Source organism: Coffea arabica, chromosome 4e (assembly GCF_036785885.1).
Source record: "Coffea arabica cultivar ET-39 chromosome 4e, Coffea Arabica ET-39 HiFi, whole genome shotgun sequence".
In the NCBI taxonomy this organism is placed as follows: Eukaryota; Viridiplantae; Streptophyta; class Magnoliopsida; order Gentianales; family Rubiaceae; genus Coffea; species Coffea arabica.
The window spans coordinates 29,902,572-29,916,131 of record NC_092317.1 but is presented as its reverse complement, the minus strand read 5'-3'; the positions used below and the strand labels follow the sequence as shown (position 1 = coordinate 29,916,131).

Genomic DNA, 13,560 nt, shown 5'->3' with positions numbered 1-13,560 from the left:
GGTAGATTTTATATTTTAGGGATCAAAATATAACAAATTTTATACTGTAGAAATAAAAGTATCTCATTTTGAAGTTTAAGCACTAGAGTGGGAATTTTGACATAACTTAATGTTGCAAAGTGACACTAACCCTAACTTTATGCTCGTGTACGTGCTTGTGATTGTGTTAGTTTAGTGAACATGATTTTGAGTCAAAGTAAAATCCTAATCAAGATTTTGAGTCAAGGTAAAATAGATCAAAGGTTTTAGGGTTCAAAATGTCTCAATATTGAAGTTTAAGACTAATATGAATCTTGATATACTATTTTAAAGGTGCATTCAATAAAACTAAAATTTGAATCCATTAAATTATTGAATTTTTAAATACTAAATCTCATATATTTAAGACTAATATGAATCTTGATATACTATTTTAAGGGTGCATTCAATAAAATTGAAATCAGAATCAATTAAGTTATTGAATTTTGAAGTACTAAATCTCATACATTTGAGTGTATATCATATTAAATGATAAATGAATAACTTATGACTTATTTTTTGAAGTAAGTTTATCTACAAAATTTAGTGCCACTTAATTAATTTAAATGTTCAATTTTTTGTTATCAAACACGTCTAAACATGTTAAAATCTGAATCGATTAAATTTAAGTATTAAATTGGCTTATCAAATAAAGCCTACGTATGCAATGGTGAGGCTACAATATAGTTATTTTGTTGAGTATTCTCACATTAATTAGCAGAAGAAAGAGTTCACAATACTGAGTGTTCAAAATTGAAATTTAAGGTGCAAGGAGTCCAAAGTGGAATTGATCCATAAAAAATTAGTCGATTTAGACTAGTTTAGTATAAAAATAGATAACAACATTAATATTGTGGACAAAATCTCACATATTATGCATGTTAGGATTTCAAACTGCATAAAAAAATGATAAGAGGGAATCATACACAAAAGCACAAAAGATCTTGTATTCAACCCTATACCATTTCCTGTCCCAATATCTATCAAGTCTCCATATATTCTTCATAAACATCCTATTTTAATTCTTTTTTCTTGTCCTTTTAAGTCACAACAATTACTTACAGGATAGAATACATGTTTATGAGTCCCAACAATTACTTATTTGGTAGAACACATATTTATGAAGTGAAATAGAAAGAGATTTAAGATGAGGCGTTTATGAAGAATATTTGGCGATTTAATAGATTGTGGGACAGAAAATAGCACAGAAAGCAAGCGAATACACAAAGAAGAGACATAGGAAACATGTATAGTTTTCAAGTCTCAACTTAATTGGTAGAACATTAATTAGGGAACCGTGAATTCTTAATTTAACTAATAACTTTCCCATTGCTTCCCTCCCCTTGGTAAGGTTCCTCTGTTTGGATTGCTCTATTTTTTAAAAATTTGTTTTTCAAATATTATAAAAATTTTTAAAAAGTACTCTCAAAGGTACTCTAAAAAATAGTTAAATTTTTTTAAAATATTTAAAAAATATCCCAAAAAATATTCGAATAACTCTTCTACTTTTAAATATACCAAAATATTTTCTAAAAATATCCCAAAATATACTCTAAAATTCTGCTACAGTAAAATTTTTCAAAAACACCTCCGTGGTCCAATTGCCACAGCTAAGGTACAACTAAATTCAACTTGTGTTTTAGTGGAATTACATAAAAGCCCTTCTAATCATTTAATTATATTAACATCCAAGTCTCTTAATTTCCTAAAGCCTTTCTCATCAGTTATTTGCAAACTTATGATATATAGTTATTAAGACACAATTATTAAATTAATTTCAATTAGTAGAGAAGTTTGGTTTCTTGGCCGTTACCTCCCATCTGCTCAAATTCTTTTCAATTACTTACAGCTTTTTTCCATCACAATCATGTAGCCTTTTGAATTTAGATGTTTGCTACATTAGCTACTCCTCTTCCCCATTTTGCAACACTTTTCTCAATAGGTATATTTTCTTTAGCCAATCAACTTTTTTGTTGTAAGAAATCTCAATAGGTATGTTTTTTTTAACCAATCTACTTTTTGGTTATAAGAAATATGTAATCTTGCGGGTTGTATATGTGATAATTTTTTAGTGTTTTAATTCAATTGTCCATGTTAGATAGAAATGGTAGGGAGGGGATCACATTTGTTAATTATTATTTGTGGTTTAAAGCAAGTTTATCATCATAAATTTTCCCATATGTAGATTGCATCTACTTTTGTTGTTTTAACTATTAGTTCTAATAATTTTCAAATTGTTTGCTATTTTATTGATGATTCCATTTAGGCAATTTTTTCACTTCATTTTGATAGCTATTTACTTAAAACTATTTGGATGCAAATCTAAAGTATATACTTCATTACTTTTAATTGTTTTCTTGTATTTAGTGGTCTAAGATGTTTTAGTACTTTATTTAATGTGGTTATTCCTATAAATTAGCATGTTAGCTGTTGTATATCTTTATTGTATACCATTGGATATTATTTGATGTTTCGTGGTTGTAACTTCTTCATGCATATTTAGAAATGAAAGAAACCTCAAGCATAGCATTTGTCCCCATATACTTCCTTCTCACTCTCCTCCTTTCCATACCTTTCCTTCTTTTTCTCTCTTATTGTTCTTCCATCACCACAAAAAACCCAGAACGATTCTCCTCAGAAACAAGCTTGGGCCTAAAAATCCGACCCGGATACAAGACATACGAGTCCTACATCCAGCGCCAGCTCAACAAGACCCTCAATCTGAAGCTTCGAGAAATATGGAGAACTCGAGACTGGGACAGGAAAATCCAGGTCTTTACTCGTTTCTTCGGCGAGCTAAAACAGAAGAAGTTGCTTTCTAATGATTCCAAAGCACTGAGCATCGGGGCCCGGATGGGTCAAGAAGTAGAGGCGTTGAAACGGGTAGGAGTATCCGATTCAATAGGGATGGACCTGGTCCCATCTCCACCGCTAGTTGTGGAGGGCGACTTTCATAACCAGCCGTTTGAGGATGGGACTTTTGACTTTGAGTTCTCCAACGTGTTTGATCACGCGCTTTATCCGGAGAAGTTCGTGGGGGAGATCGAACGGACGATGAAGCCCGGCGGAGTTTGCGTTTTACACGTGTCGGTAAATAAACGGGCTGATAAGTACTCGGCGAATGATTTGTACAGCGTGGAGCCGTTGAAGAAACTGTTCAAACGGTCCAACTTGGTTCATGTTCGGACTGTTGATGGATTCGGGTTGGACACAGAGGTGGCCTTCAGGAAAAAGAAGGCCATCTAAGAGTCTTGAATTTTGTTAAAGGATTTTTTTTCTTTTTTGTTTTATTGTTATTATTTTTTTTTTGGGCATTGCCTCCATAATTTAATACACAAATATATATTTTTTTAAAGTTGTAAATTGTAATGGATGTCAAAACTCCAAACAAATTTTACTGGAACTTAAAATACCCATAAACAATGGAACCATTCATTTATTGTTTCGAGTTTGTATTTCAAATGTTATCCTGTGTTTAATTTGTGCATAAGGAATAAGAAGAAATGGAGTTAAATTGTAGCTTTTGCTGGATATTATCTTTGTTTTTTTTATTTTGATAATAAGAATGGTCTTTTAAAATGGTCTTTTAAAACAAAGACCATTCAGAAATTTTCTTTGTTGAGTTTTAATATGAAAGATAGGGTAAAACTACGTCTACTGACATTACACCATGTTTCCACTAGTTTTTAAGGTATGGGAGCTCATTCATTATATCTGGCATTGACTTCGTCATAAATCTAGTGAAAATGAGAATGAATGCCTTGTTTCACAAATTCATACTGAGTTATCTTTTCCGGGCGGTGGTTTATGGCATATAAAGCAAACGGTGATTTTAATTATCTACTAAACGGATGCATTTGATTTGGGAAGTGCATTAAACGAGCATTTAGTATTTAATACTGACTGCTAACACGGTACAACGAAATCTATAATGGGATTCAATGGATTTCAGCAAATTGCCTGTCATTTTATGCTAGTTTATTCGTTGGAGTGTTGACTTTCTTGAATTTATTATTGCATTCGCCCCATTTTGATAGTTTTGATTTTTTTTACATGATTTAAGAAATATTACATTTTGATAATCTTGATTTTTTTCTCCTATAGTTTAAGAAAAATTACTTAATTCAGTTGGAAAAGTAAATTTAGCCTCATATTTTTCTAAAATATCCTTACATTAATATTAAGAGTATTACCAATCATTATCCCTTTACATTGATTATAACATCAATAATGATGATATATTACACCATTCAACACATATATTAAAGCAATTATTGGTGAAAAAAATGGACTATATTGGAAGATGGACTATAATTTGTGATGAATAAAAAAAAAGAAGACTATAAAGCGGAACGGAGAAAGTATTACTAAGCAAACTTACTTGTTATTGTCTTAATTACATAGTAGTACTAGTGTGAATACCCGTGCAATGTACAGTGCTTACGTTATTAAAAAAAATTAAAATAAAAGGTAAATTTGAAAAAAGTAAAAAAAAAAAATTTATACCAACATAATTAAAATCTAAGATTTGTCTAACAATAGTTCAAAGTATGACAAAATGTGTAGATCACTCAAGAATTGCATTTTTGCAAAATTTGGATCTTGAAATAATATTAGAAAATGAATGATATATGGATAGAAATAAATGTAATTGCATGTTTTATTTAATTTCAAAATGAAATACTTACAAACATTATACATTTGATTTGATAATCTTGTACAAAGGTGCGAACAGTTTTTTACACCAATCAACTTTTAGTATGAAAATTAATATTGGTGGTTTAATTATTTCTATTGAATTTTGTGGAGTTTGTATTACAAAAAAAAAAATGTTTAGCGAGACTTGTATTTCTTGAAAGTGAACTTGGTGAACCTTTTTAAAATATTTCAATGGAATCACTATAGTGTAAGATTCGTTTTGTGATAAGTTGTTTTTTTCTTTGTAATCTTCCAAGTTTAGAATTAAGACCCCGTTGAAATCAATGATGGAACCAATGGGGTCTAATGAGGGCCATAGCCCCCTCAAGTTTTAAAAATTTTAATTCATATTGTGTAAATATTTGTATAAAATAAAGTTTGCCCTCCTAATTTTTTACAATTTTAGTTTATATTATGAGAATATATGTATTTATATATATATGTGTGTGTGTGTGAATTAACTACATTTAAATTAATTTTTTCTTAAAAAATTTATTTATTTTTTACATCCCTTTATAATTAAACTTAATATTATTTTTAGATGTCATATATTTAAATAGACGAAAATTATTTCAAAATGAAATACTTGCAAATATTATGCATTCGATTTGATAATCTTGTACAAATGTGCGAACATTTTTCAAATCAATCAACTTTTAGTATGAAAATTAAAATTGGTGGTTTAAGTAATTATGTTGAATTTTTTGGAGTTCATACTACAAAAAAAACATGTTCAGTGAGACTTGTATTTCTTGGAAGTGAACTTGCTGAACCTTTTTAAAATATTTCAGTTGAATCACTATGGCGTAGGATTCGTTTTGTGATCAATTGTTTTCTTTTTTATAATCTTCCAAATTTAGAATTAAAACGCCATTGAAATCAATGATGGAATTTTTTACAATTTTAGTTTATATTATGAGAATATATATATGTATATATGTGTGAATTAACTGCCTTTGAATTAATTTTTTTCTTTAAAAAGTTATTTATTTTTACATCCCGTTATAATTAAAATTAAAATTTGATATTTTTAGATATCATATATTTAAATATATGAAAATTATTTTGAACATAACACATTCAAAATAATTATGTTAGGAAAAATTTTAGCTCTTCTAAAAAAAAATATTAGTTTCGTCACTGATTGAAATGCTTGTAAGTAGGATTTATTCATGGTGAGAGTGCGATACATAGTCTTTTTTTTCACTGTATTCAATTTGTGTGAAGACAAATGAAAATGGATAAAATGGATTAGTGATCATCAGGTTTGTGAATGATTATGAGAGTAAAATACATTATGACAATAAGATACATAGAATTGTGAAAATTGTAATTCAAACAAGCTTCTAAATTTTGGATATGTGATTTTTGTAATTGCGAGTTTCTTAAATTAACAGTTAATTATTGCTACCAGTGATGTGGTAAATGTCAGTGGTAAATGTGAGAAGTAAATTGGAATTTGCACATGCCATTTTGCAGGGGTGGTTATTATTTGTTAGTTAAAATTTAGGAATTTTAATTTTATGGGTTAGTGGGTCACATAAATTGAAGAGTGGAAAGGGAAAAGGAAAAGATAAGAGTTATTGAATTAAAATAAATTTAAAGTTATAGTAAAAGGAATTCAGATTTCTGATGCTTGTGGGAGCTCCTCGTAAAAAAGCTCCTCTCTAATATATATAGATATAGATCCTGAGACATCTTTGCTTTTCGAACTTCCTAGCCTCGTCGAGAAGTTATTGGATTAGCTATTTTTCAAGGTGTTTTTAAAATTTTTTTACTGTAATAGAGCTTTTAGAGTATATTTTGTGATATTTTTAGAAAATATTTTGGGATATTTAAGAATAGAAGAGTTTTTAGAATATATTTTGAGATTTTTTTAAAATTTTAAAAAAATTTAAACTAATTTTTAGATTACCTTTTGAAAAATTTTAGATTAGCTATTAGGATTTATGAAGGTATTTTATTTTTTCCAAATTTCGATGCGTGAACATAGGGTGCTAGTTAATCAGCACAGCATAAAGGTTAGGATGCAAAATAGAAATTAGAGTGTACCTTAGGTGTTTTGTGTAATTAAACCATTTATTTGATTTGGGGGAAAAGCGCAAAGTCAGCAGGCCAAAAAAAAAAAAAAAAAAAAAAGTAGGCAAAAGGAGAGCCTTCGGATCTGAACACACGTTTTAACGCTTCAAAATGAACTGAAGCGCCGTACAATCACAACTTTTGGCGGGTGCTGCTGCTTCTTTTTTTTCTTGCATGCATTTATTCAAATAGAGAAGAGGCAGAGTGCCTGAGACTTGAGACCTGAGTACTAGTGGTGGGACTCGAATAGTATTTGATAGAGATAGAAAAGATGGCTTCGGTTGGGGAGACTGAGCCTCCAGCAGCAGGCATAGTAATACCAGAAGAATGGTCCAATGCAGCACACACCATTGCTTATGATTCCATCAGCTGTCCTCCCCCTATTGCCTTGGTTTGTGGCCCCAAAAACAGCGGCAAGACTACCTTCTCCCGCCACCTTCTCAACGTTCTCCTCCAAAGGTTTGGACGCCTTACTCTCACTTTTCTTCTGCTCATTTTACGTCTTCTCTCTTTTGCCGTGTGGATGGTATAGCATGCAACTCCTTTTTTTTTTTTTTTTTTTAAACTGCTGTGAATTTCGGTTGGGTTTTGGGTATTTGATTGAAGAGAAGAGACGGGCTTCTTGAAATTTGCTTCAACAATCCTATCCTCTGTTCTGATTTTTATATCTAAGGATACTTGTATAATCCTGAAAAGTTGTTTTTATTTTAAAGTTCTTTTAGTTGGATAGCTGAATTAACAAACAAACTCACTTCTTGCAACCTCCTTGTATGATAGATTAGGTTAATTTGATGGACACTTGGCACTTCCCAAAAAAAAGGGGACAAAAGATAATGGATTATAAGAAAAAGTGGGATTGAAGATTATAAGATGGAAAGAATCAAACTTTGTTGATATTGTATGTGATATTGAGGTTTTCAGTTTTGAATTGCAGATACAAAAAGGTGGCTTATCTGGATACTGATGTTGGGCAGACAGAGTTTACTCCTCCTGGTCTTCTATCGCTAACTGTCATTGACAAGGTGACTCCAGGTTGGTGGTCTTTTATTGGGTTTAGCCTCTTTTACTTGCTAATATAGTTGTGTGCATCTGATAGTTATTGGTGGATTCTCTTTCATGGCCAGATTTGACCATCCCATGCCTAAAGACGCCTGAGAGGTATGACTTTGAAGTTCTTTTGTTTGTTTTCTTGAATGTAACGTTTATGAAGTTTGTCTCTGAGTTATGGCATTCTTGTGGATAGTGGTGCAGCATTAGACTAGTCATTGAAGCACTAGCCTTGAATTGAGTCGATGAAGGATTTATTGTGATATCCTGGTTAAAAATCTTATCTGTTGTAGGAAAGTATAAGATGAGTATCAACATTGAGCATTCTGCTTTGAGGCACTGCTTGTCTATGGGTATTTGAGGAACACATCCCCCCAGTAGGGGCTGCAATTTCATTTTTTTTTCCTTTTTTCTTTCTTCTGGTCACTTGTGTATCACTTAATATCTCAGCAGTTTATATCGCATGGTGTTTAAGTGGGCAAAACGCATGCTTTTGAGATACATTTCTTTTTTGAGAAACAGGAGATTGGGAAATAACTGAAATAATTATCTGCATTTTCATTGACAAATTAACATTGATATCCCCATCCTGTCCGACTTGTACCGCTTGTATGGCTTCAAGACATAAAATTGGTTTTCCATTAAAAAGAAAAAAAAGTAAAAGCAAGAATAAATAAGGCAAAGTGTGCATGTTAGATAAAGGAGAAGAAAAGCTTATCGAGTGATTTGTTGGTCATAAGAATTGATGTTGTCTTTGCCCACTTAGAAGATAAAAAGCATGTGCTTAAATGGCTACAATAAGCAACTACAATTCCAAATGGAAACTTTAAGATGGCATTTCTACAGGATGTTCAAATTTTCCAGATACAAGTTTTACAGATGTTTGGGAAGTATTTATATTTGTTTTCTATGATTGTTTTTTTTTTTTTTTTATTTAATATTTATTTTCTGGTAATGCTGATCTATCCAGTTGTGGGGAATTTTTGTTTTATGGGGAAAAGGTGTCTAACCAGCCTTGACTGAAACCTGGAACTTAGCTTTCTCAAATTGACATACTATTGCTTATAAGGAAGAACATATTTCTGGGCTCTTTATTTTAAAATGAATTTCTAGCTACAAAAATGATTACAGCCTTGTCTGTTGCATTTGGCCACTCCATCTGATGCATTGAGATTTTGTTACAAAAATTCAAGTTTATTACCACCTGATTGAACTTAATATCTTTGCCAAATAGATTAAATTCCCTTCTTTGAAGTGGGAAACCAGATATTTGTCCAGACATTGTGTAAATAAGATTGAAGATAATATGGCAGTTATTGATGCATCATCCTGAATATATGGCTCTATTATGGGTTAAATGTTTTACCTTTTGGCTGAAACTTTTGCTTCAGATGCTTTTTCTTTGGCGACATATCCTCAAAAAGGGATCCAACAACTTACTTGACATACATATTCGCCTTATATGACCACTATCGCAAAGAGTACTGCATGTTTGATAAGATAGAACGTCATCACGCTGGGGTGCCGCTGGTCATTAACACTCCAGGATGGGTGAAAGGTATACTTGTATTAGTATCTTTGATCTTTGTATCTCTACCAACTGATATGACATAAATTATGCCTTGGTTTTGCATTACTGCTGCTTGTAATGGAGTTTCTTTCATCCATAATCTTTAGGTTGGCTAATCTGGACATTATGTTTTGTGGCAGGTATTGGTTATGACATCCTTGTTGACATGCTTAAATACATATCTCCTACACATGTGGTAAAGATTTGCATATCGACTGAGAGTAAGAATCTACCAGTTGGAGTGTTTTGGTTAGATGAGGATGATTCTACATCAACTACCATAATTGAGGTCAATTCAGCTCGTCAGGACTCTTTCAAGAGATCGTATGTCCTTTTCCAAGTGTATAAATGGATTTTCATTTCAGTAAGAGCTTGGCATCTGCTACATCTTGTTAATAGCAAGATTGAAATATATGCTGTCCCTTTTTGCAAGCATACTAGAATTAGCACGACTTGCTATTGGTCAAGCAGCATCAGCACTTTAATCTATTAAGTCTTTTATTTTCAAATCTTCTGTTCAATGTATTGTACAGGGTTCTGGTGCAGAAGGATGCTCGCCTTATGCGAGACTTGCGTGTGATGGCATATTTCAGACAGTGCTTTCCCAGTCAATTGAATATCACTACAATAAAGGAACTCGCCAATGCATTAGCTGCCCAACCCCCTTTTGAAATCTCTGTATCAAGTATCAAAATTAAGCATCTTCATTGTCAGGTTGGTTCAGTAACATAGAATACACTGTTCTTCATTTCCCGCTGTATGGTTGATCTACAGACTTCATTTGTTCTCAACTTTCAGAAAAATTACTAAAGTCTTCTTGGACTAGTCTTTCATGATATTTCTCATCGTCCTTGTTGTTTATGATTTACTAAACCCATCTTAGGGCATGATTTTTCAATTGTTTCTTGATGATAGGTCCCAAAGACTGAAATCTTCTACAGCTTAAATGCAACTATTGTTGGCTTGGCCATCAGTTCTGAAAGTGGTGAAAATTTATCTCCTTGTATTGGCCTAGGTAGGTAACTTGTTTGAGAACTATGCTACCTGTAATTAATCGTTTTTAGTTTGTTTTTCTCATGTGACATGAGGATAAGAAATCTTTTTCACTCTGTACAAATGCAATATGGGCTTGTACTTGGAGATAATCATATCCACATACATATTCAGGCCCCAAGTTGTGGCACATTGCATTACTAGTTAATTTTGGGTTGCTAATGTGGTTGAGCCTAGACAGGTATGCAATTTGGGCATTTGGTAAGTTTGGAAACAGAATTCTAGTTGCAGCGGAGTTTATTAGTGCTCTGTGTTCGTCTTTATCCCTTTTTGTGTGAGTCATACCTGTTTTTTTTAACATTTTGGTAAGTTTGAAAACAAAATTGTAGTTGCACTGAAGATTAGTGGTGCTCTCTGTTAGTTTTTATCCCTTTTTGTGTGAGACATACATGTTTTTTAACATAATTTATAATTTTTACAATGTACTTTCTGATTTCTTTCTTTTTTAGCTGAACGTCATAGACTCTAGCTTAATTTCCTACTGTCTTGTCTTTATGATCCAGGAATTGTGAGAGGTATTGATACTTTTAGGAACATCCTCTACTTAATTACCCCTGTTCCTCCAGACTCTTTGGAGAAGGTTGATCTATTGCTACAGGGGTTTATCCAAATTCCCACTTGTTTACTGCAGGTATGGGATACCTTCCCCTGAAGTCATTATACCTTTAGTTCCCCTTCAAATCAATATGCAAACTTTTGGTCCTGGGGTAACCTGTTATTGCTAGAATTTAAGTTATTCTTCTCTTTAACTCCATTTTTCATGAGATCCTGGTCAGCCATTTTATGTGTTTATATATTGAATAATGGATCTTGACATTTAACATATTATTTTACTTTCATGATATTGATAAGAGAATGATCAGTTTTGCACACTACAGTTTCAATTTGATGGAAGATTTCTTTTTTTTTTTTTTGGTCCAAAGGGAGACTCCAAGTCTTACAAGGGGGATGGGAAAAGGTGAGGGCTTAAGAGTCGAACTAGGGACCTCACAGTCACTTGGTCTGCTTACTTGTGCTTGCAATCCTGCTGATGGTTTTTGCTTTGTTTTCTCAGCTAACTTATGCTTACAATTGCTACTTAAATGTCAATTAATCTGTTTGATGTGGCATGTCAACTTGGGATTACTGATGACAAAAGATGTTTCAACTTTCTAATATAATTCTTCCCCTTTTCCTTTCTGTGTGGTTGGGGAAGAGGGTGGTGGTGACTGATTCTTTGTTATGGAAACATTATGTCTTATGCTTCTTTCAATGAAGTTACTAATTTTGCACCATTTTGGGTCTTTTCTCCAGTTCTAAATAGTAGAAAAATAGAATGGGAATCATGGGTTTCTTGCCATTCTCTTTTCACGAACTCTTGGAATTCTTGGTAAAGCACAATCTGGCGTTTTGCTAGGTTTCCTTAGAAAATCATGGAGGACCACTCCATCGGCATGCATTCTTATCTATTAATACCTCTTTTTGATTGAAAAAAGATGATTTTCTTCAGGTACAAGGATGCGTTTCACCATACATGTCTGCCAATGTATTGCCTTCAGATTAGGAGATTAAAGATGCTGTTTGGTTAGTGAAGACAAGTGGTGTACCATCTCCTCTATAATTTAATTATGTAGCCAAGTACTTCCCCAACTTTTTAATGCTACGGCTCTGCAATTTCTTCAGTCATAAGTAGAGTTCTAATATGCCGAGCACGATCTGATATTTACTTCAGTAAACTGCCTGAGACTCCTACTAGACTTTGAAGTTTTTGGCAGTGTTTAAGCTTGGAAAATTTTATTTGGGCGTGCTGTAAATATGGCTTCAGAAGCTGTTTGAAGCTCTAACCATTTGGTTCAGAGCACAGCTCGTTTAGAAGATGATATAGATACTTTCAATACAAGACTCGAATCCCCTGGTATTGAGAAAACAAGTGGGTAAAATGACCATATATTTACAATTGAGTCCACCTACAAAAACGACTCTAAATCACTACATGGGGTAAAATGGAAAGCGCGATGGACCGTTAATCTAGGTGCAATGGTTCTCCCTCTCTCGAAACTTGGAAGCAAAACCTGTGAGTTGGTGACCCCTTTACTATATCTAGCTCAAACCATCAAACCAACACTCCCACCTGAATTTTTGCAACCTCAAAATTCTACACACAAATCTTTCCTCGTCTTCCTCGCACTGGCACGGAGAGAGAGAAAGAGAGAGAGAGAGAGAGTGGAACTGTAATAGAAAAGATCTAAAGAGATAGGAAGATCATGATCCGGGGCTGGCTTTTTCCTCCGGGGTCATGATCTGTCTCATTTGCTGCAGCTTGATTCTCCTCCACTTTTAATCTCTCTTTTAATTCTGATCTTCCTGACATTATCCCCCTTTTAGAACTTTATGGTCTCACACCTTACACATAGACATGTCGCAATCTATCAAGATACTTATTGAAGAAAAGTTGGGAAAATTTCCACAATTCTTGATATATGCCATCCTGGAATGGGTGGTGATAATTCTACTATTCATCGATGGGTTTCTTGCCTTTATCTGCAACGAACTTGCAAAATTATTTGGTTTGAGAATCCCATGCTTGCTCTGCACAAGGATTGATCATGTTCTGGTTCACAGAAATCCAAATTTCTATTACAATGATTCGATATGCGAAGTTCACAAGAAAGATATTTCTTCCCTTGCCTATTGCCACGTGCATAAGAAGCTGTCTGATATACGAAGCATCTGTGATGGATGCCTTCTTTCATTTGCAACAGAGAAAGACTCTGATTGCGATAGATACAAGTCTCTTGTTGGGATTCTGCACAAGGATATCGATTGCTTTGTAGAGGATGACCAGAGAAATTTGGTAAAATCAGGAAAGAAGGATGAAGGGTTGCAAGGTGACCTGACTGGTGTTCCTCGGTGTTCTTGTTGTGGGGACCCTTTGAAAACGAGACCCTCCTCGAAATTCATTCGAAGTTCGTCGATGAATGCTAATGCTCCCACCCCTTCTCCAAGAGCACCCCTGCTGTCATGGAAAAATGAGGATGGGAGAAATCCAGAATTGCCCCACATTCGGTACACAGAGCTCAAGTTCATGTCGGATAATGATTCAGAAATTCCAGAAG

General features: G+C 33.3%; 2 protein-coding genes and 1 long non-coding RNA gene across 4 annotated transcripts; 2 read left to right on the top strand and 1 right to left on the bottom strand.

The window, feature by feature from the left end:
* Window positions 1-2,499: 2,499 nt before the first annotated feature.
* Window positions 2,500-3,373, top strand: LOC140005762 (uncharacterized). The gene has a single exon (XM_072046743.1). It carries the CDS (start codon window positions 2,524-2,526, stop codon window positions 3,262-3,264), a length of 741 nt encoding a protein of 246 aa, XP_071902844.1. The 5' UTR covers window positions 2,500-2,523; the 3' UTR covers window positions 3,265-3,373.
* Window positions 3,374-6,856: 3,483 nt separating this feature from the next.
* Window positions 6,857-12,344, top strand: LOC140006097 (polynucleotide 5'-hydroxyl-kinase NOL9-like). 2 transcript variants are annotated; one of them, XM_072047824.1, is made up of 9 exons: window positions 6,857-7,254; window positions 7,730-7,817; window positions 7,892-7,953; window positions 9,234-9,400; window positions 9,553-9,736; window positions 9,946-10,126; window positions 10,328-10,427; window positions 10,969-11,096; window positions 11,955-12,344. In XM_072047824.1, exons 1-9 carry the CDS (start codon window positions 7,067-7,069, stop codon window positions 12,006-12,008), a joined length of 1,152 nt encoding a protein of 383 aa, XP_071903925.1. In that variant the 5' UTR covers window positions 6,857-7,066; the 3' UTR covers window positions 12,009-12,344. The 2 variants fall into 2 exon arrangements, with proteins under 2 accessions (XP_071903925.1, XP_071903926.1); XM_072047825.1 differs by having other exon boundaries at window positions 6,858-7,254; window positions 7,730-7,827; window positions 7,920-7,953.
* A 31-nt stretch (window positions 12,345-12,375) lies between these two features.
* LOC140006098 (uncharacterized) lies at window positions 12,376-13,527 on the bottom strand. The gene is made up of 2 exons (XR_011813704.1): window positions 13,338-13,527; window positions 12,376-13,250 (listed from the first exon to the last, which is right to left on the bottom strand). It is a non-coding gene; the product is annotated as an uncharacterized lncRNA (long non-coding RNA).
* Window positions 13,528-13,560: the final 33 nt, after the last annotated feature.

Bases quoted from the DNA above. Each gene is read 5' to 3' on its own strand.
- LOC140006097 (XM_072047824.1), top strand. From the start codon at position 7,067: ATGGCTTCGGTTGGGGAGACTGAGCCTCCAGCAGCAGGCATAGTAATA. The intron at 7,954-9,233 runs GTATGACTTTGA...CTTTTGCTTCAG, and splicing joins TGCCTAAAGACGCCTGAGAG to ATGCTTTTTCTTTGGCGACA. The intron at 11,097-11,954 runs GTATGGGATACC...GATTTTCTTCAG, and splicing joins TTCCCACTTGTTTACTGCAG to GTACAAGGATGCGTTTCACC.
- LOC140005762 (XM_072046743.1), top strand. From the start codon at position 2,524: ATGAAAGAAACCTCAAGCATAGCATTTGTCCCCATATACTTCCTTCTC.